At 45.2% G+C, this 26,242-nt stretch overlaps 1 protein-coding gene across 2 annotated transcripts; it reads right to left on the bottom strand.

Annotated features, from left to right (window-relative positions):
* Positions 1–453: 453 nt before the first annotated feature.
* Positions 454–24,315, bottom strand: PGSIP6 (plant glycogenin-like starch initiation protein 6). Of its 2 annotated transcripts, none has more exons than XM_086788216.1 (11): positions 23,877–24,315; positions 23,377–23,497; positions 23,093–23,278; positions 22,842–23,005; positions 21,580–21,687; positions 21,295–21,432; positions 21,010–21,144; positions 3,037–3,171; positions 1,588–1,747; positions 1,309–1,432; positions 454–945 (listed from the first exon to the last, which is right to left on the bottom strand). In XM_086788216.1, the coding sequence occupies exons 1-11, from the start codon at positions 24,195–24,197 to the stop codon at positions 804–806; spliced, it is 1,734 nt and encodes a 577-aa protein (XP_086644342.1). In that variant the 5' UTR covers positions 24,198–24,315; the 3' UTR covers positions 454–803. The 2 variants fall into 2 exon arrangements, with proteins under 2 accessions (XP_086644342.1, XP_086644343.1); XM_086788217.1 differs by having other exon boundaries at positions 23,377–23,502; positions 23,877–24,304.
* Between the last annotated feature and the right edge of the window lie 1,927 nt (positions 24,316–26,242).

Here is a 26,242-nt window from a genome sequence, read left to right as displayed (position 1 = left end):
AGTTTGGTACAAAGGAAGACAAAGATTCTCCATATTATGTGTATGGTTCATTGTTTCTAAGATTTATTTCAGCAAGCAAATAGGTAGAAGAGTCTCGAGGAATAGTAAAAAAAAATGTGGATGTAATACACATTTAGGACCACATGTTTGGAATGGTTTTAGATCACTTATTTATGTGGTGTGTATGAGCGCATTGCAGCTATAGAAATTGAGATAATTGGGTCTTTACAAGGCAATAAATTGTGTTTGGTTGTACCTTGCTCAAGTCTTCTCTAATCCAAACATAATTCTCCTATATTAATCATGACCTAGTTTGCACACTACAGCACAATTCATGATTGCTGCATGACACATTGGTACAATTACTTTACTTTTTTGCTTTTCTAGAGATGCCTCATGAATCTTCCACCACAGTTGTGCTACCCACTGCGTCCTATTTTTGGTCTCATGGGCTCATTTGAACCTCTAAAGACAACTTTCTTAATTTTGAAAAAAAAAATCTAGAAATCAATGCAAGACAGTTTTGTGCTTAGCACCAAAAAAATGATACAACTGCAAGGGAGAATGATTTCTAGCATCATATACTACAAAAAGAATGGCTTGTTGTGTCTCCACAATTTTGCATAACAGCATAACTTGACCAACCAATTTCATCAAAACTTGAGGCTTTTGAGTCTCTCTTGTTGTGTATTACACATGAATGGAGAGCACACTCACAAATGACTCTCCCACATGCATCTCTAATCTATAGCGCAATACTGTGTGGAACTTCCATATAGGTCGACAAAGCTCGATTTATTCTGTCACAATCTACTCAAATCAGAGGTGCTGCGAGCTTGACTGCCACTCTCTCGCCCACGGAGAAACCATCGAACCGCTAGGTGCTCGGATGCATACGTCATGAAAGCCACCAATAGCATGGCCCCTCCAATCACCATGCCAAGTCTGTATCACCAGCCCATTTATCATAACATAAACTTATTTCAAATCTAAAAGATACAACAATTAAATAGCAACTAGCCAAAGACCGAAGACACAGAAACACAGTAAATTGCATGCATGGTTACATGGATGTGTATACGAGCATATGCATCATGCTCATCACATGCATGCTTTGCAGAGATGTGCATACATACATATGCACTGGTGTGCAATAAAGACCACATAGACATGCATTTAATTATCCATATGCATATGAATGCATGTTTGCACATGCATGCATGCATGTACTCAGTTCGCATGCATATGCATTTGTACCACCATGTTTTGACTCTCTTGCTATGAGGGTTAAAGAGAGAGTAGCCTTACCGCGAGAAAAGAGCAGTCACACCAAAAAAGAAAGGGAGGCATGGTGCAAGTACTGCCAGGCATGCCATACCAACACAAAATAGCACCGTTTGACCATCCCAGGAGGTCAAATGTTTGGTGTTACCTGCATAACAAAAGCTTTTTTTTTTTAATGAATATTTTAACAACGTATGAAAAACCATGAGACCAAGCCCCCCCCCCCCCCCCCCCCCCCCCAAAAAAAAAAAAATCACAGGCAGCTCCTCAAAAACTCTAATACTTCTGGGTTGGATAAAACACCTTTGCCAGAATCATACTGAAGTGAAACACTTGCTGTGATTGATGATCCTAGTGACATTCTACCCCATGTAGACATGGCCTCCAGATACCATCCATACATTAAGGCAAAAAGGAAAAAAGTCCATTCATATAGAAGTAGCAGCCCCGTCAAAGGCATGATCTACATCAATAGCATAAGATGTCAAAAACACACAAAATCCTGGTCTTGTAAAGTTCATACTATTTCAATTCCACCAGAAATTAATTTATCCAAATACCATAAGCATCAACTTTTGATAATTTCTTCGAACTTTTGCAGCAGGAGGATGAGTTTGGTTTGGCAACATACCACAACAGCAATAATATGGCTGCAATTAGCACCTCAAAAATGCCTTCACAAATCTTCATGTGACAACTAGGCAGACTTTTCTAGCGGAACTTCTGACAAAGGTCATCATTTATTAGGCAGGTCTACCGCTGCAACCAACAGGAATTGAGCCCATAACACCACACTCACGTTAACCAACTATGCCACTCCACAGGGAAAGACCTCTCTAGTTCTGATCAAGCTTAATCTGACGTTGCGTTTCTAACCTGCCCAGCTTGCTAACCAACTTTGCTCTCACCAGTTGAGATGCAGAAGTCTCAACCTGGTTGGCAACGGCTTCTCTTGTGAAAATAGGGCTGGGACCAAGCTTTGACAACCATGTGAGATCCACTGACACAATAAGCTATCAATTAAGATGGTTGACCTTTCTGTCTCCTTCCCTCTACTGTTATGCGTAGTGTTATTTGCCTTTAAGGTACACAACGTCCTTTTAAGTGCAAATGCACTACTTACAATTCACTCACTGGCCATACAATTACTGTATGCATCCATGTCTAGCCGTAGCCCAGTTCACAGTCGAGATGCAGAAGTCTCAACCTGGTTGGCAACAGCTTCTCTTGTAAAAATAGGGCTGCGACCAAGCTTTGACAACCATGATGAGATCCATTGACATAATACACAATCAATCAAGATGGTTGACCTCTCTGTCTGCTGCCTCTCTACTGTTATGGGTAGTGCTATTTGCCTTAAGGTACACCACGTCCTTTACATGCAAATGCACTACTTACAATTCACTCACTGGCCATAGAACTACTGTATGCATCTATGTCTAGCCCTAGCCCAGTCCACATGCATCTAATGGAGGTGGTGATGCATGTAATTAGCCACAACACTTCAGACCACTGTGTCTCTAAAAATTGGAGGGAAAGAGGGAGAAGGGAAAGAGAGAGAGAGAGAGAGAGAACCCGGAGGGGGGGGGGGGGGTGATGGGGGGGTGTTTTAGGATTGTTGTTGTAGCAAGTGGGTGCATCTGTTTCACTTTTCAGTCATCTTAATGCTTCTGTACATCAACCTTGATTAGATATAAAACACTTCTGCCAGAGTACAAGCACAAGCGCACACATAGAAGCATAAGAATCTACCTGTCTTGGTATAAGAAACATAGCCACACCAAAAGATATTCCTGCAGACAAAAAGCAAGCACCCACAGAAAGACTTCCAAGAGATGTTGGTAGTTTCATGTTGTTGCTGCTCGATCCTGATGCCCCATTTGTGTACTGCACCACTCAATTGCCACGACATCATTACAATTGAAATCAACCAAAACAAAAGAGCAAGATCAATTTAACATCACATGAAATCTATTTGACATGATCATTTTACAGATTAACTACAATTTTGTAGTCAACCCAGTACTGCTGTCACAAAATACCACAAATGTTTAAATAGGTCTAGGTTGAAGTATGTGTAAACAGCAGCAAGATTTATTCAGCGATAAGACTAGAGATGTCATGACTTCACATGCACCAGCTCCGACACTTAAATAGTATTACTCATGCTAGTGGGGTTAGGGTTCAGCAGAATAAACAGCCATCCCTAATATTAAAAGGAACAAAGAGGCTATGAGAATTTTTAAGAACGCTACACCGTAGGCTGCCCTCAAAACTTGCACAAGTGAGTGCAACTGCATTTGATGCTAAAACACAATGCAGCTAACACAAAATAACAGTTAACCCAAGTAACTCTATTTTTTGAGAGAGCACATCTCCCACCTCATTCTACACAACTTCTGCAAGTCTTTTGGAGCCTCCAAGGGAGATGAAATGAATTTAAAGAGCGGCAGATTCAAGATAGCAGCAATTAATGCATAAGCCGACGGCTTCCTAGTGCATATTTCAACAGTTAGGAGTCGATTACAGAAGGTTTTTTTGCTATGTCCACAGCCTTGCTCTTTGAACATAGTAAGCTTGGTTCTTAGTGAATCTAGTAAGACTCTTCGTAAGTTTGTTTTTTCAGCAATTTACAAAAGATAAGGTTGAGAGAATCAAGTGTTTACTGTCATCTCTTTTTCCTCTCTTCCTCTTCTCTATGTTTCTCTTAACCGTGTTTTCTTAATTTTGTGCTTCCAACTAGTTCAAAGAACCATGCTTCTTTATAGTGTATTCTTGTCTTTAGTATCCAAGCTTTTTTTTTTTTACTACCATCTGACAAAGGTACCAGAGTAGGTCCAGCAAGCCAATTTTCAGCCGTGATTTTTTTTCTTTTGATGAGAGATTCCGTTGCAAATCAGAACAGCCTTGGTTCACTGTGTTTGTATTATCAACAATTCTTTTATACAACCACCAATTCCAAATGCCATCCATGCCCAGGTCTTCAAAGCCGCAGATGGTTATGCACATGACGCAGCAGCATCACAAGTGGATGGAGCAGCAGACCGCATGGAGCAGCATACGGCTCAGTCAGAGAAGCGTTGAAAAGAAGAGTAAAGCAAACCAAGCCAGCAGTAATAGGTTGGTAAGTTTGGGAAAAAGGGAAGAGTTGAACAGTGAAAGCTGCAGCCAAAAAGAAACTTACAAGCAATTTTAGAAAGGCGGATTTTAAACCCAAATGAGATGAAGAAGTACCAAGGTTCAGATCCAGTTTGCAGATGACCTGGAGTTGAAAAGAGCAGCACGGTTGGTTTTTCTCCAAGGGTTGGAACTCAGCATACCAGCTCCGAACTTTCTTCTGCACTGTAGCAAGTGCCTGATAAGAGACACCCTGACCTTACCTTGTGAGACGAGGACAAATCAGACCCACAAATTCAGCTTCCAATGAGCATAGTTAGTTCCATCGACCAGCCAGGTCCCATGGAGATTGGATCGCACACAGACAGTTACCCCCGGAGGTAGGCCTGACAAGAATCCAGGGTAGAGACATGCTCAACATTGATATCAACTCAGCTATCCCTCAGGAGTGGCTAACTCCTATCCCAGACCCGACCCCCCAATGTGCCTAGGTGTGTTTACCAAACATGATATTCTAGTGGCAGTCCACGGTGCAGATGAGGACAGTGGTCTGATCGCTTTTTCTATTGGATCCCATGGCAGACTGGAGAGATCCGAGCTCCCCTTAGAGGACTTCAGTGGCTGCACCTTGCAAAGGGTGAGGGTGATTGGTTTTCGGGCACGGGAGTGGCACATTGACCCAACACCAACCAAAGTGGCCAAGGAGTGCCAACCTCTCACACGCCTACAATGGGACCCGAGAGAGTGGACTTGGCATGACCCCGTAGATTGAGAGGAGACTCTGGATGCCCCCTTCTTTGCATACACAGCGCGGCTACACCACCCCGACAGCAACACATAGTTGCATCCAAACATTTGGAACGTTCAATAGCATTTGGAAACGTAGTGAACATGCACTTTTGATTTTATAGGTTATAAAATCGGACGCAAGTCAACGTCGTCTTTTTTTCGCTTTTCCTTTCGTGCATGTGGCAACCTCTATGCGGCACTCAAGTCTTCTCCCGCGGGAGTCTCTTTGCGGCGCTCAAGTCTCTCTCTCTCTCTCTCTCTCTCTCTCTCTCTCTCCCCCGCACATATCTCTCTCTCTCTCTCTCTCTCTCCCCCTCTCTCTCTCTCTCCCACACACGCTCAAGTCTCTCTCCCCCTCCCGCAAAATTGAAACTAAAGGTTGTATAGTATTAGTAAGTGCTTTAATGTTCATTGATGAATCTTCAAACTTCATATTTCAAAATTTTATAAGTAAACTATAAATTTTGTATATATATATCGGGGGCAGCGTTCACTACGTTTGGGATCTTTTCAGCACGTTTTCCAAACGTACTAAACGTATCGTTCACTACGTTTGGAACCACCTTGTAGTAGCAACACATTGGCAGTCACAAGGCCTCTCATAGCGCTTCCTTTCAGATTTCTAGATGTAACATGCAGAAGCTTCGGGGGAGATCGGTAACTTCAATGCTCAAAAAAATCAGCACACTTGTCGCGATGAAATTAACGCACAAAGCTGAATATAGATGTGCGGAAAAATAGAGAAAGAGAGACAGGGAGAAGAGGACACAATATTGGGTCCTGAATACCCTCTGTAGGGCCCCCACCACGAATGGTGTATTTGCTTTTATTAGAATGATGTAAAATACTGAAATAAAAGACTGACTGAACCTTTCTTGGCTGAGAGGAATCTCTGCCCTTGACCTGCAATCCTTCACCCCTTCTGCGTTAGCTTGATCTAGGCTGTCCTGGCCCTTGGTTCAGCTTCAGCGCTTGGCAAATGATGAGATCAATGAACTAAACTGAGGCATGGGTATTTATACCCCTCTAGACAACCAGTTAGCTGGTTTACACCAGTCGGATGTCTCAAATCTGCCCCACGACTGAATAAATACATTAAAAAGTGTAATAAAATTATAAATGCTATGCAATACTCCACACTAGGCTGGGCACTTATGCGCATGATCAAATGGCTGCTTGGCACTTCGCATGGAAAAAGGGGCTGGGCACTGTGCGCCTGCTGTACTGGAGGCTGGGCAGCCAGTATGAGCTGCCCCACACTTGCCCTACAACCCTCCTACGGCTGGATAACCAGTCGGCTATCCTTGCAAAGCCCCTAGGGCTGTCCTACAACCTTCCCATGACCTACCCATGGCTGGTGGGTACACCCAAGGCCTTCTTGGCCCTTATGGAGATTGTCTTATCCTTTCCCCATGCCCACAAGAGTCCTGAGGTAGCCCTATGGGCTGGCAAATGCAAACCCTAACTGTCTACACAGTGTTCTGGCATCCGGTATCATACCAGATACATAGAGTCACTGACATCATTCCAGAGGGAGACTCACAGCGCAGACTGGCACTGTTTCATGTGCAGGACAATGCACACCTGTCAAATCCCCATAGGATCTCCTCGTAGAACGCTCCTGGTACAAGACTCGAAACCTGCAAACAAACGAAACAAACATGACGCGGGTGCAGGACTGGCTCACCTCCCAACCTTGACAGCCGTGGGCAAGCCCACAAGTCTTGGTTGTCCCTATCAAGCCACGAGCTGAGCTAACTAGATGGACGTATCAACCAATCTCTACCTCGTGACGTCCCATACCGCCAAGAAGCTGTCCTTGCGGGCCTCGAGACTGCTGCCGGCCTTGACTGCATAAAGCAGGTGCACGTCTACACTAGATCCAGGCTCCTGACCATAGAGCTCTCACAAAGACACGTGAGACTCTATATGACTAATGACTAACCTTGGCCACCCTTTTATAGGCTCTTGGCCGGTCATCGGGCGTCCACACTGGGACGCCCGCCCGTCTATACTTGGGTGTCCGCCCGTTAGTCTATCCCTAACTCAACTCGTCAATCAAACTGCCTAGCTCCAAGCTTCCCCAACCTCGAAGCTAGTCTTGTGTGCGTGTAGCACACGGTAGATATACACTGTGCACATGACATACTCCCCTTCCTCTAAGAGCTCACTCCTGAGCTCACTAAAAAGCCAGGGTAATCTCTCTGAAGAGTAGTCAATGTCTCCCATGTAGCGTCCTCCTCCACACGATCCTTCCACTTGATCTTGTATTCCGTGATAAGCGTATTACGCAATCTTCTTTCACGAAATCCCAGAATCTTTTCAGGTTCGTGTGGAACAAATGTCATGTCCTCGATATCTATGATTTCTTGAGAAGTAACTAACTGATCTATTCCACCCAGTACTTCCTTAAGTCTATTGACATGAAATACAGGATGAACTTTCACATGAGAAGGCAAATCCAATTCATATGTAACTAAACCAATCCATCGTGTAATACGAAATGGTCCACAGTATCTAGAGGGTAATTTCAAAGATCGACCTGTCCGTACAGTCTCGGAATCTTTCGAAACTCGCAAATACACCATCATTCCTTCAGAGAACTCTTTGGGTGAACGATGTCTATTAGAATAAAATATGTCTCGGTCTTGAGCACTTCTAATAGATTCCTTCGCAACTTGTAACATTTCTCGCATATCTTGCAAAAAAATTACGTGCTGCATCATGCTGAAGTCCTGAGAATCCCAGTGTAACAAGTGATCTAGGTTGAAAACCATACATAAGCATGAAAGGACTAAAACCTGTACTCGTATCCTTAGTCCTGTTATATGCAAATTCTAACATAGGAAGATAATCCTCCCATGAACTCTGCCTTTTGGATACATATACTCGAAGCATATCCTCCAAAATTTGATTCACTCTTTCAGTCTAGCCATTAGATTGAGGATGATCTGAGGAACTCAAATTCAAAGTTGTTTTCAACTTCTCAAAAACAAGTTTCCAAAAATCACTCGTAAACTTAGAGTCCCTATCACAGACTATGTCCTGTGATAACCCAAACAGTCTAAACAATTACTCAATAAACTGCCTTGCTAACTGCGTAGCTGTAATGGTCTTCCGGATTGGTAAAAATCGAGTCATTTTTGTCCAGCGATCTACCACAACCCAAATAGAATCGTGACCTTGATATGTTCTTAGCAATCCGGTAATAAAATCCATGGAAATACTTTCCCATTTATTACCTGGGATTTGCAAAGGATGCAACAACCCAGCTTGTCTAAAGCGTTCAGCTTTATTTGCTTGACAAACTTGACACTTGAGAACATAATCTTCTTCTACATACCCTTTCAGCTTTGGCCAATAAAAAGTGTGTTTCGCTAACGATAATGTCATGTGTACCCCAGGGTGTCCAGAAGAAGGGACGTCGTGACACTCCTTAAGAATCTTGGACCTAATGTCCGGGATCTGTGGTACACAAATTTTGTCATCACGGAATAGTAAACCATTCCGAATCATCCACTGACCTCCTACAGCCTGAATGATACACTGCTCAATCATTGAGTCTTGGTCAATCAATGAGCTCCCGTCCTGGATCTTCTGCCAAAACGGACCAAAATAACTATCAGTCCTCCAAAGCCCTCTCAATGACTGAAATAAATCAATAGAAATCTCGATGAACGACAAAGTATTCACCTCTCTAATTCGACTAAGCGCATCTGCAACACTATTCATGGACCCTTTTCTATAACGAATCTCAAAATCAAAATCTTGCATTAATTCAATCCATCGAGCTTTTCTTCCTCTCAAATCATCCGTATCACACACATACTTGATTGACTGATCATCAGTCAATACCACAAACTTGGAGCCATATAAATAATGTCTCCAAACCTTGAGAGCGTGAATCACAGCATAAAGCTCCTTCTCAAGAGTTGGCCAACGAGATTGAGTGTCGTCTAGCTTTTTACTTTCAAAAGCAACAAGTCTACCATCTTGAAATAGAGCAGCCCCGATGGCATAGTCACTGGCATCAGTTTCAAGAACATAAGTCCGACTAGAATCGGGTAATGCTAAGATAGGTGCTTTCTTGACTTTATCTTTCAAAAGTCTGAAGACCATATCCAGATCATTATTCCAAGTGATAGGCTGATTTGACTTACGTCCACGACCTTTCAACAAGTCGGTCATCAGTAGTGTGAGCTGAGAGTACTCCCGCACAGATTTTCGAAGAAAAACAACAAAATCGAGAAAAGAACGAAGTTGTTTCACTGTTCGCGATATAGGCGAGGCCAGAACCTTCTGAACTCGGTCATAGTTAATGCTCAATCCATCTCTAGTGATCTTGTGTCCCAAGTAAATGATGTCTGTCATGAAAAACTGACATTTACTTAATTTAGCATATAGTCGATTCTGTCTTAAAATAGTTAAGACAATCGTGAGGTGTCTAACGTGATCCTCAAGGGTACGACTATATATTAAAATATTATCCAGGTACACAACCACAAATTTTTCCAAATGTTCACGAAAAAGATCGTTCATCATTTGTTGGAAAGTGACTGGAGCATTGGTTAACCCAAAAGGTAATACGAGAAACTCGTAATGGCCATACCTAGTCCGAAAGGCGGTTCTTTCGACATGCCTTTCATGAATACGTATCTGGTGATAGCCAGTACGTAAATCTATCTTCGTGAAATATTTCGCTCCTGCTAACCGGTCAATCAGGTCATCTGATCTAGGGAGAGGATAACGGTTCTTAATTGTCAGCTTGTTCAATCTCTTGTAATCTATACACATTCTCCAGGTGTTGTCCTTCTTTCTCCTAAGCAACACAGGTGCACCCCAAGGTGATTTACTTGGACGGATTTGTCCCATCCTCAAATAATCTTCGAGTTGTTTAGCCAACTCATCTTCCTCAACTTGGCTCATCCTGTAAGGTGGAATACTAACAGGGTGAGCACCAGGGATCAGGTCAATACGATGATCTACTGCCCTTTCAGGTGGTAAGCCCGATGGCAGTTCCTTAAGAAATACATCTTGAAACGAATCAAGTATCTTCTGTAATTCTTTGCTTTCAAATACACTTAATTCATTGACATCCATAGAAGATATGAGAAATGAAGAAAGTGGAATCAAGACACAATGGAAAGCAGTATACAAAGAAGAATCCATTATATTACCAAAATCAACTGTATTTACAAGAGGTCCCTAAGAGGGATGTATACAATCAGCTAAGATACTATACTGGATGTTCCTACGTTTAAAAGAAAAAATATGACTAGACCAATCTATCTGGACTTGAAGAGTCTTAAACCAATCAAATCCCTAATAACATGTTCTAGGTACATAATATAGCATTCCAGAGTATCTTTGTAGTCCTGAATCCGGATCGGTAGCGTCTCCACCTTTCGATCCCATACTTGCCGACCCGCAGGTAGACGTACCTCATATGTATGATCGCTGGGCGTTGTATCAAGACCCAATTTCTGCACAAGTTTGTAATTAACAAAATTGTGTGAGCTGCCAAGATCTAGAAGAATGTGGATTCTATGGCCATTCACTTCTCGAGAATTTATAGGCTTTCCCAAAAGCTTACTTAGCTTTTGCTTTTGTGTTTTTTTTTGTTTATATATATATATATTTTGCTTTTCTTTTAAAAAAAACACTTGAAAAGTAATGAATTTTTAAAACCCCTCTTTTAAGGTTCAAAACAAGCAAGCATCGCATGGGGGTTTGTTTTTTTTTTTAATAGCAAAAGCTAAATTTATCATTTTAAAAAAAAACCACCACCCACTATTGCTTTTGCACCTTAACGCCACCTGTCTGACACCCGTCGACTGCTTGCCTGCCTGCATGTCTGCCCGCGTGTACGAGCCCGACTGCGAGCGTGTATGTAATATGCGGAAGCTTCGGAGAAGGATCAGTACTTCAAAACTCAGAAAACAGCACTCTTTTCGGGACGGAATTAACGCACAAAACTGAAAGACGATGTGCAGAAAATATAGAGAGAGAAGGGGGAGATGGAGAAGGACACAGTATTGGGTCCCAATTACCCTCTGTAGGGCCCCCACCACGGATGGTGTATTTGCTTTATTAGAATGATGTAAATCTGAAACAAAATACAAAGTACTTGACCTTTTCTTGGCTGGAAAACCTGCCCTTGACCTTCAGTCCTTCACCCCTTAGCTTTAGCAAACCCTTGGCTGTCCTGGCCCTTGAATGCTTGATGCTCTTGGTGAATTATGAGATGGGATGAATGAATTATGGGCTGGGCTTTTATACTACTCCCTTCATGCAGTGGGCTGGCTTCAGGACAGCCCACGACTGAGTATTTTTAATAAAATACTCACACACTTTAATAAAGTGTTTTCACACTTGTAATCCCTGCTGTCCAGCCTGCGCATGCTTCTGGACAGCACCCTGGCTGCTGGGCATGCTGCGCATGGGTGTGGGATTGCCCCCCACACCTGGCCGCCTGCTGTTTAGGGCTTTAATCTCTGTCGGCTGCCTGTCCAGAAGCTCTGGAGCTGGCCGACTGTCCCTCCAGCCCTTGCCTTGGCTGGTGGGCAACATCTTGGGCCCTCCTGGCCCCTTGGGAGTGGTTCTATACCTCCCCCATGCCCATACTAAATATGCCAATGCAAAACCTTGCCCTGGGGTAGCCCTATGGGCTGGCCCCATCTCTACATGCAAACTACATGCCTACAGAGGCCTGGCATCCAGTTGCAAACCAGATACTCAGCACATCTGACATCATTCCAGAGGGAGACTCACAGCGCGGACTGGCACTGCTTCTTGTGCAGGACATTGCACACCTGACCTTGGACTCATGTGCAGGACAATGCACACCTGACCTCGGACGACTGAGATGGATCCCTGGCTGACTCGTCCCGGACTGGGCTCACATGGGACCAGTTCACCATCCCAGGTCCTGCACCTTCTGTACAGAAATGTCTACGTGGCATCCAAGTGCGGGATGCACGTGACATCCCCTTCTACTTAACTTGACGGAAGCTACATAGCCTCCAAATAATCCGTCAATAAAGCCGGATAGTCTTCGAAAAATTCTTTGTCGAGCCATACCGCTTCATGAGTTCCTCGGTCCTGAAACTTCGTGAGGAACTGTCGTAGTCTTCGGCCTGAGCCATGCTTGAAACGGTGCAGAAGGATCTGTTCTGGAACCATTACTTCTGCTTCATCAATGATGTCTGGTTCCGCTTCGTCTTTGACCTCTGAAGGGGGTGGACCTGCATATGGCTTTAACCAACTGACATGGAATACATCGTGCATAGTCCAACTCGGAGGTAGCTTTAACTGCATAGACACCTCATTAATCTTTTTCCGGATGGAAAATGGTCCGAAGCTCCTGAAAGACAACTTTGGGCATCGCTTGTCCACCTGCTTTAATCTTTGCTTCATAATCCGAAGATATACCCAATCTCCTTCCGAAAACTTCATGTCCCTTCGGTCTTTATTGGCCTGTCGAGTGTAGGCCTCTTGCGCTTTAGCCAATCTGTCTTTGACGGACTCTAGTATCTCCTGGTAAGACTCCGTCACTCTGTTCGCCTCCGGTACTGAAGACGAAGTCCTGGTTAACAACGACTGGAAAGGTCTTCCAAACGTTGCCTCATATGGAGTCCTGCCAATAGCTGAAGAAAAAGAGTCATTTAAAACAGCTTGAACTAAAGGCAAAAACGATTCCCACTTACCTTGCTGATCGTGGACATAACACTTCAACACATCAAAGGCCAACTGGTTGTATATCTCCGTCTGGCCATCTGTCTGTGGGTGGAATGCACTGGAAAAATTCAACTTAGTACCAAAATTATCAAACAATGCCCTCCACAAATGACTGGTAAACTTGGCATCTCGGTCTGACACTATGGTCCTAGGAATCCCACCAATCGGGTACCAATGCCGAATGAATAGCTGGGCAACATCCTCGGCGGTCACAGTGGCCCTGCAAGGAATAAGCATCACAAATTTGCTGAACCTGTCAACAATAGTCAAACACTGTGTATTACGCTTACTCGGACTGGGAGGCAGATTTGTGACAAAGTCCATAGAAATGTCTTGGAAAGGACCCTCAGGAATTGGCAAAGGCTGTAACAACCCTATCTTCTTTCCACGAGGAGCTTTCACCTTTTGACAAATGTCACAGCGTTGTACATAAGTAAACACATCACGCCTCATCTTTGGCCAATAGTATTGCCGTTCTAATTTCTCCAAAGTCGAATTCATGCCCCTATGACCACCTGTAATGGCGTCATGGGCATCATGGAGAAGAGCTGCCCGGAATGATTTCATGACACACAGTCGGCCTTTGTAATAAAGCCAACCATCGCGTATCAGAAAATGGCATGGTCCTGTGGCATCCAATGCCTGTTCCCACTGCGTACCGAATTCCTCGGAATCCGCGTACGTGTGCTTCATGTCTTCTAGTCCAGTACCAACAAGGTCCAGTCTAGTGGTCTGAATCGCAGATACTTGTCCCTTCCTGCTCAAAGCATCGGCCACTGGATTGGCCTTTCCTGGAAGGTACTCAATCATACCACCGAACTGCTGGAATATCTGACTCCAGCGGTGTTGTCGATCACTCCACTGTGCACTTGGCATCGTCTGAATCCAGCGCAATGCCTGATGGTCAGTGCGAACCTCGAAGTCACGGCCATACAGGAAATGTTTCCAATGTTTCAAGGCCTGAATGACTGCTAGGAGTTCACGATCATAGACTGAGTAATTCTTTTCGGCGGGCAGTAACTTACAAGACATATAAGCTACCGGATGACCATTTTGTTGCAATACACCTCCAATTGCGATGTTACTCGCATCGGTGATCACCTGAAATGGTTCGTCCCACGAGGCAAGGGCTAGACAAGGCGCTTCTGATAAAGCCACCTTGAGGTTCTGGAATGCCTCCAACGCTCGTGGAGTCATTCGAATCTTTTGCCTCCTTGTTTTCACTCCCTTTAGCAGATCGGTGAGGTCTGCCGAGAGATCAGAAAACTTGTCAATGTGGGTGGAATATGCCTGGCATATACCCACAAATGATCTAATGTCATAAGCAGTCTGAGGTACTTCCCAGTTAACAATCTCGACCACTTTAGCCGGATCAAGTCGAATGCCTTCGGCACTGATTATATATCCCAAGTAATGTACCTGGAACAGATAAAATTCTGACTTCTTTTCATTGTCATGCTGCTCAACTGTAGCTGAAAATATGAGTACGTCGTCCAGAAATGCCACTCTTTAAATCCAATTTAGAGAACACCTTAGCTCCATTCAGCCTCTCGAGAATATAGTCAATTCGAGGCATCGGGAATCTGCTCTTGATAGTCAGCTTGTTGAGTGCACGATAATCGACACACAACCGAGAAGACCCATCTTTCTTCTTGACAAATAAGATCGGTGCTGCAAATGGCGACACGCTGGGGCGGATGAAGCCAGCTTGCAACAATTCTTGGAGTTGGCGGTCCAACTCCGATTCCATTGCCTTAGAAAGGCGATACGGAAACTTGCTCGGGGGTTCCGAGCCTGGGAGGAGGTCAATCTTGTGATCCTCCGGTCTGGACGAGGGAAGCTGGGGAGGGAGACTGTCCCGAAGAAAAATCTTCTGGAACTTTTCATGGAGAACCGAGTACTTCTCGGAAGCACTGGCCACTGTCTGGGCTGTCTGGATGTAAATCATCGCACACTGTGCGCCTTTCCTGACTGCTCGCTTAGCCTGCAAGTGGCTTATGAGCGGAAAGTTTGGAATACCTAGCTCACACTTAATGGTCACCGGGGTGTTTGACACATTCCGATCAATCTGGAACGTGTGCTTGTCCCACTTGACATCAGGAAGAAACTTGTGAAACCACTGGATACCCAAAATTATGTCTGCTCCTACAAGAGGGGCAACCATAAAGTCACGCACAAACTCTATGCCCTGAATCACTAATTTAGCACCTAGAGCTTCATACTTGACGCTCGTAGTCATACCTGTGCTAAAACCCTCAACTTGTTTGTCCACCGGAGTTAGCTCGAAACGGGCACGCCTAGCGGCCTCTTCCGTGATCACATCCTCCGTGCTGCCGCTGTCAAACAAGACAACGACTCTCTGGCCACCTATGTAGCCAAAGGACTTGAGCAATTCGTTGCGCTCATACTCCTGGTCATGGGCGCCCTTCTGCTTATCTTCGAGCTCCCGGCTAATAATTGCTCCAACTGAAGCACCGGGGGTTGAAGAACTAGGGGTAGCCACTGGGGTCTGTGTGGGAGCTGTGCTCACCACAGAAGCTGTGGAGGCGGCGGCGGCGGCCTTTGGAGGCTTCTTCGGACAATCCCGAGAAGTATGTCCTTTTGTGTGTACAAAAGTAACATCTACCCTCCTTCCTGTACTGAGCAAGCTCCTCAGCACTCAACTTGCCACCTGTCTTGCCTGCCTCCGCTTTCTGGTCTGGAGTAAGCTCAGACGCATTGTTCGAGTTCTTGGAGCCAGAGGCTCCCGGGCTCTGTCCTGGGGAAGACCCCGTCTGGTTCTGGCTTTTGCCCCCCGAGGTGTTAGCCTTGGGAGAAGCCGGCTGGGAAGTCTTGGGCTTGCCACCATTGTGTTTCATTTCTGCACTCTGCGCAAGCGAGAGTGCGTCCTCAAAGGTGGCTGGTCTAAACATACGCACCTCCCATTGGATGTGCGTGTCCAGGCCATACAAAAACTGCCCTTTCTTGTCCGCATCAGATAAGCCTAATTGTAGACACAAGGTCGAAATTCTATTGGCAAACTGAAGGACTGGTTGCGCATTCTGACGCGCACCCCTGAACTCGTCTTCGAGTCGCTCAAGGTAGTGGGGCGGTAAAAACCGCTGCTTAAGGTCACGGACGAACTCGTCCCACCCATAAGCTGCCATACCTGATCTGGTGTGGGCATGAGCCCACTGAGTCCACCAAGGAATGGCCTCACCTTCCAAATACCAACTGGCTAAGATCACTTTGTCAATATCTGATTTCCTAACTGCGGCAAAGTAAGCTTCAAATTGATGTAACCATGAATACAGAGTAGTGGGATCGAGTTTACCATTATACTTACTGAAGTTCATTTTCTCGGGAAAATGATTCGAGGGCGCCGCTGGTGTCAATCTGGCGTCCAAGGCTCTGAGGTAACGCTCGTGTTCCACTCGTCGCATGGCTTCGTCTTCTCGTTGTCGAATCTCCAATGCACGCATCTGCATCTCAAGCAAGGAGCTTGGCTGCGGCTGTGACCCCTCGAGAGGGTCCCTGTGACGAGGATCTGGTATCTGGGGTACGGAAGGAGAGGGAGGAGGAGATGGAAAACGCGACGCTGGAGAGCGAGAACGCTCCTCCAGAGCCAAAATCCGCGCCTTCTGCTCATCCAACTTGGTTGTCTGGTCTGCGATTGCTCGCATCATCTGCTGGAACATGTCTTGTACACTCAAGCCGGGTGCCCTAGCTGGGCTGCCTGGTGCACTCTGGTCCCATGGTTCTGGTTCTCTCTCGTCACCAAAGCTCGCCATAGCGGGAATATGCAATTCCTTTCCGGAACGCAATCTGACCATCCACTATCTGTGTGGGAGACTTCCGGAGGCTTCCGGAGGCAAAAAACCAACCGTCCTTCGAGGGACAGGAGTCACTCCGAAAGGGGTAGTCCACCGGCGTCTAAAAACCAACCACACGAGCGAAAAAATTTTCTGGTTTTCTTTGCTGAATCTTTGTCCTTGAAGTAGGCTCTGATACCACTGTAATATGCGGAAGCTTCGGAGAAGGATCGGTACTTCAAAACTCAGAAAACAGCACTCTTTTCGCGACGGAATTAACGCACAAAACTGAAAGACGATGTGCAGAAAATAGAGAGAGAAGGGGGAGATGGAGAAGGACACAGTATTGGGTCCCAATTACCCTCTGTAGGGCCCCCACCACGGATGGTGTATTTGCTTTATTAGAATGATGTAAATCTGAAACAAAATACAAATTACTTGACCTTTTCTTGGCTGGAAAACCTGCCCTTGACCTTCAGTCCTTCACCCCTTAGCTTTAGCAAACCCTTGGCTGTCCTGGCCCTTGAATGCTTGATGCTCTTGGTGAATTATGAGATGGGATGAATGAATTATGGGCTGGGCTTTTATACTACTCCCTTCATGCAGTCGGCTGGCTTCAGGACAGCCCACGACTGAGTATTTTTAATAAAATACTCACACACTTTAATAAAGTGTTTTCACACTTGTGATCCCTGCTGTCCAGCCTGCGCATGCTTCTGGACAGCACCCTGGCTGCTGGGCATGCTGCGCATGGGTGTGGGACTGCCCCCCACACCTGGCCGCCTGCTGTTTAGGGCTTTAATCTCTGTCGGCTGCCTGTCCAGAAGCTCTGGAGCTGGCCGACTGCCCCTCCAGCCCTTGCCTTGGCTGGTGGGCAACATCTTGGGCCCTCCTGGCCCCTTGGGGGTGGTTCTATACCTCCCCCATGCCCATACTAAATATGCCAATGCAAAACCTTGCCCTGGGGTAGCCCTATGGGCTGGCCCCATCTCTACATGCAAACTACATGCCTACAAAGGCCTGGCATCCAGTTGCAAACCAGATACTCAGCACATCTGACATCATTCCAGAGGGAGACTCACAGCGCGGACTGGCACTGCTTCTTGTGCAGGACATTGCACACCTGACCTTGGACTCATGTGCAGGACAATGCACACCTGACCTCGGACGACTGAGATGGATCCCTGGCTGACTCGTCCCGGACTGGGCTCACATGGGACCAGTTCACCATCCCAGGTCCTGCACCTTCTGTACAGAAATGTCTACGTGGCATCCAAGTGCGGGATGCACGTGACAGTGTACTACCCGCCTACGAGCACGGACTGGAGTGCTGCCTGTGTGTTCATACTCGCCTGCCTGCCTGTGTATACCGCCTGCCTACCTGCGTGTACCAGTCCGGCTGCCTGCGTGGATCAGTTTCCCTGCCTGCGTGTACTGATGCAACGTTCTTGCAATTGGCTTCTTCGCTCATAAGAGCTGCACAACCACACAGGAGTCACACAGTTACAGCCATCGCTACTTCTCTCTCTCTCTCTCTCTCTCTCTCTCTCTCTTACAAAGACTCTCTTCAAACTGTTCATACAGTTGCAAGAAACACATCTAGCCTTCTTCTTTGCAAAGCAAACAACCAAAACTAGACCAAAACCTTCTTCACGAGTTCCTACGATGAAAAAGCAACATGTTGAAATTGAAAAAACAGCAGTATGCACAGAAAAAACAGCAAGCTTCTCGAACTCATACCTTTTCTTCGACCTCTTTTTCTCTACCTACCGACTTGCTCGTTCACGAGGCTTGCTCTGATACCACTGTCAAATCCCCATAGGATCTCCTCGTAGAACGCTCTTGTACCTCCTGGCACAAGACTCGAAACCTGCAAACAAACGAAACAAACATGACGAGGGTGCAGGCCTGACTCACCTCCCAACCTTGACAGCCGTGGGCAAGCCCACAAGTCTCCACCGAGCCACGAGCTGAGCTAACTAGATGGACGTTCTGACCAATCTCTACCTTGTGACGTCCCATACCGCCAGGAAGCTACCCTTGCGGGCCTCGAGACTACTGCCGGCCTCGGCTGCATAAAGCAGGTGCACGTCTGCACTAGATCCAGGCTCCTGACCATAGAGCTCTCACAAAGACACGCGAGACTCTATATGACTAATGACTAACCTTGGCCACCCTTTTATAGGCTCTTGGCCGATCATCGAGCGTCCACACTTGGGCGCCCGCCCATTAGTCTATCCCTAACTCAGCTCGTCAATCAGCCTACCTAGCTCGTCAATCAGCCTACCTAGCTCCAAGCTTCCCCAACCTCGAAGCTAGTCTTGTGTGCGTGTAGCACACGGCATATACGCACTATGCACATGACAACACCTGACCTTGGACTCATGTGCAAGACAATGCACACCTGACCTCGAACGACTGGGATGGAACCCTGGCTGACTCGTCCCAAACTAGGCTCACATGGGACCAATTTACCATCCCAGGTCCTGCACCTTCTGTACAGATATGTCTACGTGGCATCCAAGTGCGGGATGCACGTGACACTAGAAGAGCCTCTAGGACAGCTTTCGGCCTAGAAAGATCACCCTCTTTCTTTGGTTGATGACACAGGAGTTTGGCGGTCGGTACTTAGCTGGCAATTGGAGGTCGGCCAATACCTTGCCCGTGGTGCGGCCACCCTCAGGAGTCTCAACGACATTGTCTTTGGGATTTCTCGAAGGCTCAGCAGATTTCACAACGGATTCTCTGAATCTTCACTATGGACAGGATCAACCCAGATCATTACATGGGGCACTATCGCTTGGGCTACAGAGGCTGGAGTGGTCAGGGCTTATGAGGAGGATGGGTGAGGGCTAGCCCTTCAGGTCTCTCACCATCATATTACAACAGTACCAATCACGACCCCACCAACAAGCGATTGGTGTCCAAGCTCATGCCAGAGATGGGATATTTGCAGTAGCATCGCAGCCTAGCACATTTGGCGAGCTAGATGCAACGAGGCCATCGAGGGTACCCACACTCCGCTAGCTGAGTCTATCAGGAGCATATGGCTCGATATCATTCACACTCTCCGCGGTCAGTGGGGGAAGTTACAAGGAGGTTCTAACCGCATGCAGAAGCGGCGGGAAGCTTTCTTGAGGCTTTGGATGGCCCATTTGTCACTCACAATAGAGGTGGTGACCCCATTTGGCAGACCTGTGTGGTTGTTTCCCCCCCTCTCCCCTTGTATGAGATAGCCTTCTCCTCACAAAGCGGCCAACCGAAGGAGAAATGTCTCTTCTGTTTTTGATCATTTGGTTCCCGCCCTTAAATGACGCGAGTTTATATTTAGCCCTTCGTGTTTGTATCTAGCCCTTTGTGGCTGTTTTTTCATTAACTAATGGAAGGATCTTTTTCCTGGGAAAAAAAAAAGTTAGTTCCATCGAGCTTGTCCTCCTTCGAACAGGGCGGATCCATATCCACAGCAATGGTCCATCTTCTGCAAGCAAGCCTTTGAATTCACTGTATTTCTTCAGCACTCCAGGACCAATCTCCAACACTCTCCAACAACACGAACCACGAGAACCTTTCAGCCCCCCTCAGAAAACTGAGGTAGAAAAGGGACTGGACAGCAGCAAGCAGGGCCACAAAATCCACGGGAAGCAACCAACAGGAAGGGAGGGTAGCCGGGGAAGAAGCTGAACCGACAACACCGCTTATCGGGTTGCTCTAGGTGCAAAGAAGTCTCCTCCAACTGCTGTCCAGGTGGTAAAAGCAGCCCACAATTTTCACCAACAGCAGCAGCAAATTGCTGAGGGAAGCAAAAACACAACCCCCTCAGGATTGCACCTTGACTCTAAGCAGAGACCGGAGGGGGGCAGGAGTGCCAGAGAAGCAAAACGCTGATGAAGAAAAAACACAGGTACAGCAGAATAAAATGCAGCCAACTGATGATTTCCAAAAAAAAACGCTGCTGTATGAGGGAATAACTTCGCAGAAGAGGGCAGCCATGACCTTGGGCGATGGGCGACTGATACCAAGAGTTGCACGATGCAGGAGCAAAACACAACAGGGAAGATCCCTGCCCATGAGGGACAGACGTGTGAGATCACCCTTTTCACAGGACATCAGTTATGAACTTATGTCTGTAAAGACTCTTAATGCAAAATCAGCTTATAAAGCCTGAGTTGAGTTTGCAAAGGCACTTAATGTGAATGTAACTTACAAAACCAAAGTTTTCATGCGACTATGATTCAATAGCCATGATTGCATGTCCCTGACAGCAGGCAGTCACTAAAGTTTGTATGCTGACCTGTAAATTTGAAACATGAGGTGGAGATCCATTCATAGTTGAGTAATATGGCAAGCTGTTTCCAGTCCTGTACTTCTGTATGTGGTGCCTTGTAAAGCCAAAAACCGATCCATTCCACAAAAGGGACTGATGGAACTGGAAACAAACATTAGAACATGTTAACGCAAACAACTTTGCATATGATGCATGAAGCATGTATACACAGCACAAAAGCCAATTTAACCCTTTTAACACCCTACAACAAGGCAAGACTACTAGCCTCTGAGATGAGATTATAACACTTGCCTGGAAAAGACAATGACGACAAAGGAAGAGCAGAACCAGAAAGGGACCTGCAATCAAAACCCATACAAAAAGCTGTGTACGAGGATCTTGGCCACCTCTTGTTCCTGGCAATGAATCTTCCAAGGTAACACGAACATCCTGAAATTCCAGAGTTGAAAACCACAAGCCACATCATGAGGAGAATACGCTAAAATGGGTACTGAAATAGCTAAGGATACTTAATTGGCAGGTATTCCAAGGCACCATTAAGGATGCAACACACACTTGAGCTTTCATCAGCTATACCTGCCAGTAACGAACTGGCTCCAAAAGCCAAGCTGTCCACCAGTCCCATGGTTTGAGTGGCCCAAGTGTGTAATGCACAACTCGCAGTTCAGTCTCGTCGACCATCCACTGTTAAAACACATTCAAATCAAGCAAAACCGTTCTGGTTGAAGAAAAGAGCAAACAGAAACTTGCAAGACGCAAAAAGGTGTGTAGCGTATATAAACCGACTCAAAGTGCAAAAACAAGGTGTGCCACATAAATTAAACAAGTGTCAAGTATTGCCAAAATGATAAGGTTAATATAGCTTAGCAATTACTTTTGTGCCAAGGTTGTCAACACACATTGCTTGATAACAACACTGTAACATGTTCAATACTCCACACAACAATCTCATTTAATAAATGCAAAAGACAATTTATGAGGCACTAAATGTCCTGAGATTTCCATTATGATCGTAACTCCCACACTGAAGCATATCAACACATGAACATGCAACAGTATCTTCAAACAAAGCACACTACTCAAGCACCTCCTGATGAACCACCTCCAACTTCTGAAAATTCTCCTTTACAAGCACCAGTTGAGACCTCTTGCTGAGAACTTTCCACAAACTTGTCCTGATCGATAACTTCTGCAGGACCCCCTTCAGAAGACAAGCCTGTGAGAAATGCTCTTGCATGTCACAATGTCATGCAACCGAAGATCACTGAGATCCGACTAGACCTCATAATCTAAAGAGCATTCATTGTACCTAAAGGGATGAGAATTGTTGTGGTTGGGTGACCACGACAAGAATAAGGACAACATTAATGTTGTTGACCTTCTCTTTTCTTTTTTTCTTCCAAACCCCCCCTCCCGAGTAGACCCTTCTATGGTAGCAACTTGAGTGCCCACCTGAAGGCGACTTGGCATATTGTACAGGAAACCCCAATCACTTGTCAACCCAATTGAGGCAGAATCTATTAGATTAATCAGTTGATTAATCTACTTGCTTGCGATGAGAAATTGATGCCAGTGTCAAGTTCTTGCCCTGTGTGGTTATCAAGGGGAAAAAGGGAAGGGAAGGAAAGGGGGGGAGAATTGAAGATGACAGCCTAGTTCTTGTCTGATGTACTTACTACTGTGCTGTGCATACCACATCTTGCTGCACCATGATTCAAATTCTTTGATATCTGATCTAGTTAAGTGAGGGAATACATCTTGTGAGGTATCTCTTTTAAGAAGCAAGCATGAATGAGTTGAATCGCTTTTACCACTTTAAACAGATGAGACGCCCTTACCTTGTTCGCAAGCATGTAAAGACCAACATCTGCATTATAAAGTGTAGAAAGTCTTTCCATGGTTGGTGGAGGCCTGCTACTCCTGTCTTCTTCAGACAAATCAGGGTTGAAGAGATGGGCATTCGGAAAGTCTGAGTAGTAAGAATTCAGAAAGCCTTGATCCCCTGTGCCAAAAAAGGTAGAGAAAAAGTCAGTTGGGCGTGTATGTCGTTTTGAATAACAAACCGTGATTGCACATTAAGAGGGCAAACCTCCTGTGTAAGATGGTAAAGTGTTCACTTTTGTCATCATGTCATTGAAAAGCTCCTGAGACGGTTCAACAACCATCACTCCTGAATTGAGCCTCTCAGAGTGTTTCAGGTTTGCACAAAACTTCTCACACAGGAAAAGGTCTTCAATGCTCTTCCGCACTACAGTGTCAGCATCGAGGTATACAACTGCACCACATTGAAATCCCCTCCGTGTAAGAGCAGCCCCCAGACAAGTGCAGTTTTCTTACAACGACATACAAAAAAAATTATTCCTTTTTAGCCACCTTTTTTGTAATTTGTCATGTTGAATATTTTTAACTTAGTGTAAACACCCCAAAAGCGCTTAGGCCTTTTACTGTTGGGGTTAGCTAGCAGCTCAATTCTCTCGATGATCCAGCCATCCGCCTGTCCTGCCATGATTGGATAAAGTGAGGGTTTTAATAACAGGGTTTTTTAATTTTCAGATGAAGGGAGCATAAGAAGCATATCATCATGAAGCTCTTTATGCTAAGACATGCCAAACCTACATACATATATATTCCAACACCTGTGTGTGTGTGTGTGTGTGTGTGTGTGTGTGTGTGTGTGTGCACGCGCACGCATGTAATGCGTACATACATACACCCACAACCCCAGCAGATACACAAAATATGCATGCATATACATGACACGTGATACATACATACATGCATACACATGAACACACCTACAAAAATCCATGCACAAGCATGTACCCACATACGTTAATGTGCGTGTACATATATAGAGAAAGAGAAAATGTCACCTGTAGTAGATGGATGACTCTGTTGGAAACACCTTGTGAAACGAGAGCCACCATGTCCTTGGTGGTTCCAGTATCTCTGATGGATTTTCCAAGCACACGGATGCCGAGTGCGAACTCATCTCCATAGAGGAGAGTGACATAGGCTTGAGAGGACTGCTGCGATCTGAGCCTGGAAGGGCTCTTGAGGTAGAGTTCTCGATCACCTGCAGGCCCTCGGGCAAGGGCTTGAACGAACAGAAGAGCACAGAAGAAGAAGATTAATGGTGATGATGATGATGGTGAGAAGGCTAGGGAGGGGGGCGATTGGTGTGCTTTTTTCATGATGGGGTATGAAAGCTCTCTCTCCCGCGCGCGCGCTCTCTGTGTGTGTCCGTCTCTTTGTGCGCCTAAAATCTCAGCAGAATCGGTCTTCGCGTGCTTTTGATCAACAAGAGTATTTGAAACGAGTCGACGACTTTCTCAGCTTTGCAGTGGAGCACTGTTCAGGCCACACCTTGGGCGGACACTGCACCCCTGAGTGGAGGACAATCCTCCGTTCACACCAGAACATGGTACTCACTTTCTAGGTAACCCATTTTAACCTACAAAAGAAATGCACCTTTTAATATTGGATTTCAAAACCCAAGTCAAGGTTTTCAAAATTTCAAAACCTTTAATCTTAAAAATTTTGAAGTCAAATGCAGAGTTGCATATTTAAGCTAATGCTTTAATATATCGTATCCTTGTCCACATCCTATTTTAGAGTGAATAGGTATGATTCATGGGTAAGTTATTGGAATGGATTGAAAGGCCAACGCATTAATAAAAAAGTTCACAAACAAACCGCCAAATAAACCAATGATCTAATACGTGCTAAACGAGTCATCACACTCATAATCACTCATAAATTATGAGAAGTAACGACAATCATGTTTGAGCCTAACCCCGCCGGCTCTAGTGGTCTAGTTTGGCAAAAGGATGATGCTAGAATGATATCATGACCACTGCATATATGCCTAGGGTTGAATAACATGTGTATGAGAAACATAAGGATGTGTCTTCACTCACAAGCTTGGAGAAAGACATATAGATCCACTTTCTACTCTATTTTTGTCTCCCATGTTAGCTACCTTGAATATTTCCACCTCTCCTATGATTTCTCATCCGCACCAACAACTCACGCAACTCCTATCAATTAAATAGTCCAATATTTTTAATTTTAAGGTTTCACACACCCTTTCTAACTTTGTAACATCACCCAAGTTTTTGGGGGGGGGATTTTTGGCGAGCATTTTCCAAACAAGCGATTCCTCCAAAATGGCGAGCGCTTTTTTCTCTCTCTACTCTCACTCCCTCACTCTCGCACGCTCTCCCTAGGACCCTCTTTTATTCTCTCTCTCGATCTCACTCTTACATCCATGCTCTCCCTCTCTCTTTAAACCCCCCTGTCTTATTTTCTATCTCTTTACACCCCTATGCTAACTCCTTATCTCTTGATGCAACTCAAAATTACTATACAAGGTATAAGATACACCCCTCCCCTCTCTCTCTCTCCCTCTCTCCATGCATGAAAAAATTACAATAGATTATGTCATGCAAATTACAATTGATGATTCAAAATATCAATTTAAACCCTCAATATAAAACAATTACAATAGACAATGTCATGCAAACTACAATTAATGATTCAAAATGTCAATATAAACCCTCCATTACTAGAGTCTCATTCATACAATGTCAAAAGAATATGCCATGAGAATCGTAGTTCAAAAGTAGATGCCATGAGAATATAGTTCAAAATAACAAAATAAAACCTCCATTCCTAGAGTCATTCATAAATAACAAAAGAAGATGTCATGAGAATTGTAGTGCAAAATAATTCCTAGAGTCATTCAAGTATGTGGAGGCATACTCAAGCTCCTGATTCTGTTATGTGGCCCTTGAGAAGGAAGGGGCTGTGATGGTGCTATCCAATTTGGAGGATATGTCGGGATTGGCATAAAAAGTGGAGGAACATGATAAGGAAATGGTGCATTAGATGGCAGTGGATAAAATGGAGGTGGCATAGATGGGGAGGGATGTGCATATGGCCTAAGACCTTGATTCCATGGTGGCAAAGGTCGCAGAGTTGCCATCATAGGTTCCACTTGTGCCCTTTGTAAGCAAATCATCCTCAATGCTTATACAATGTTAGAGCATCTGCTTGCATGCCTTTACCATGCTACCTGAAAGCAATCAAGAACTAGGTCCCCCTCCATGGTGAAAGTTCCAAGCAGCCACCTGTAAAGTGAAAAAAATTAGATACATTCCCTACCATCTTGAACATGATTTCATAAATTCAAATTATTAAAAAGATATTTCTTATTTCATACCTTGTAGTAACCAAT

The sequence above is a fragment of the Cibotium barometz genome, chromosome 52, assembly GCF_041138505.1.
Source record: "Cibotium barometz isolate CiBa-2024 chromosome 52, ASM4113850v1, whole genome shotgun sequence".
Taxonomy (NCBI): Eukaryota; Viridiplantae; Streptophyta; class Polypodiopsida; order Cyatheales; family Cibotiaceae; genus Cibotium; species Cibotium barometz.
Note: the sequence above shows the minus strand (reverse complement) of the source record. Positions and strands in the feature narration are given on the sequence as shown.

Coding starts and splice junctions, on each gene's coding strand:
- PGSIP6 (XM_086788216.1), bottom strand. CDS start 24,197: ATGAAAAAAGCACACCAATCGCCCCCCTCCCTAGCCTTCTCACCATCA. Junction 21,433..21,579: donor AGCCAGTTCGTTACTGGCAG/GTATAGCTGATG, acceptor CTGGAATTTCAG/GATGTTCGTGTTACCTTGGA. Junction 946..1,308: donor GTGACTGCTCTTTTCTCGCG/GTAAGGCTACTC, acceptor CTGGTGATACAG/ACTTGGCATGGTGATTGGAG.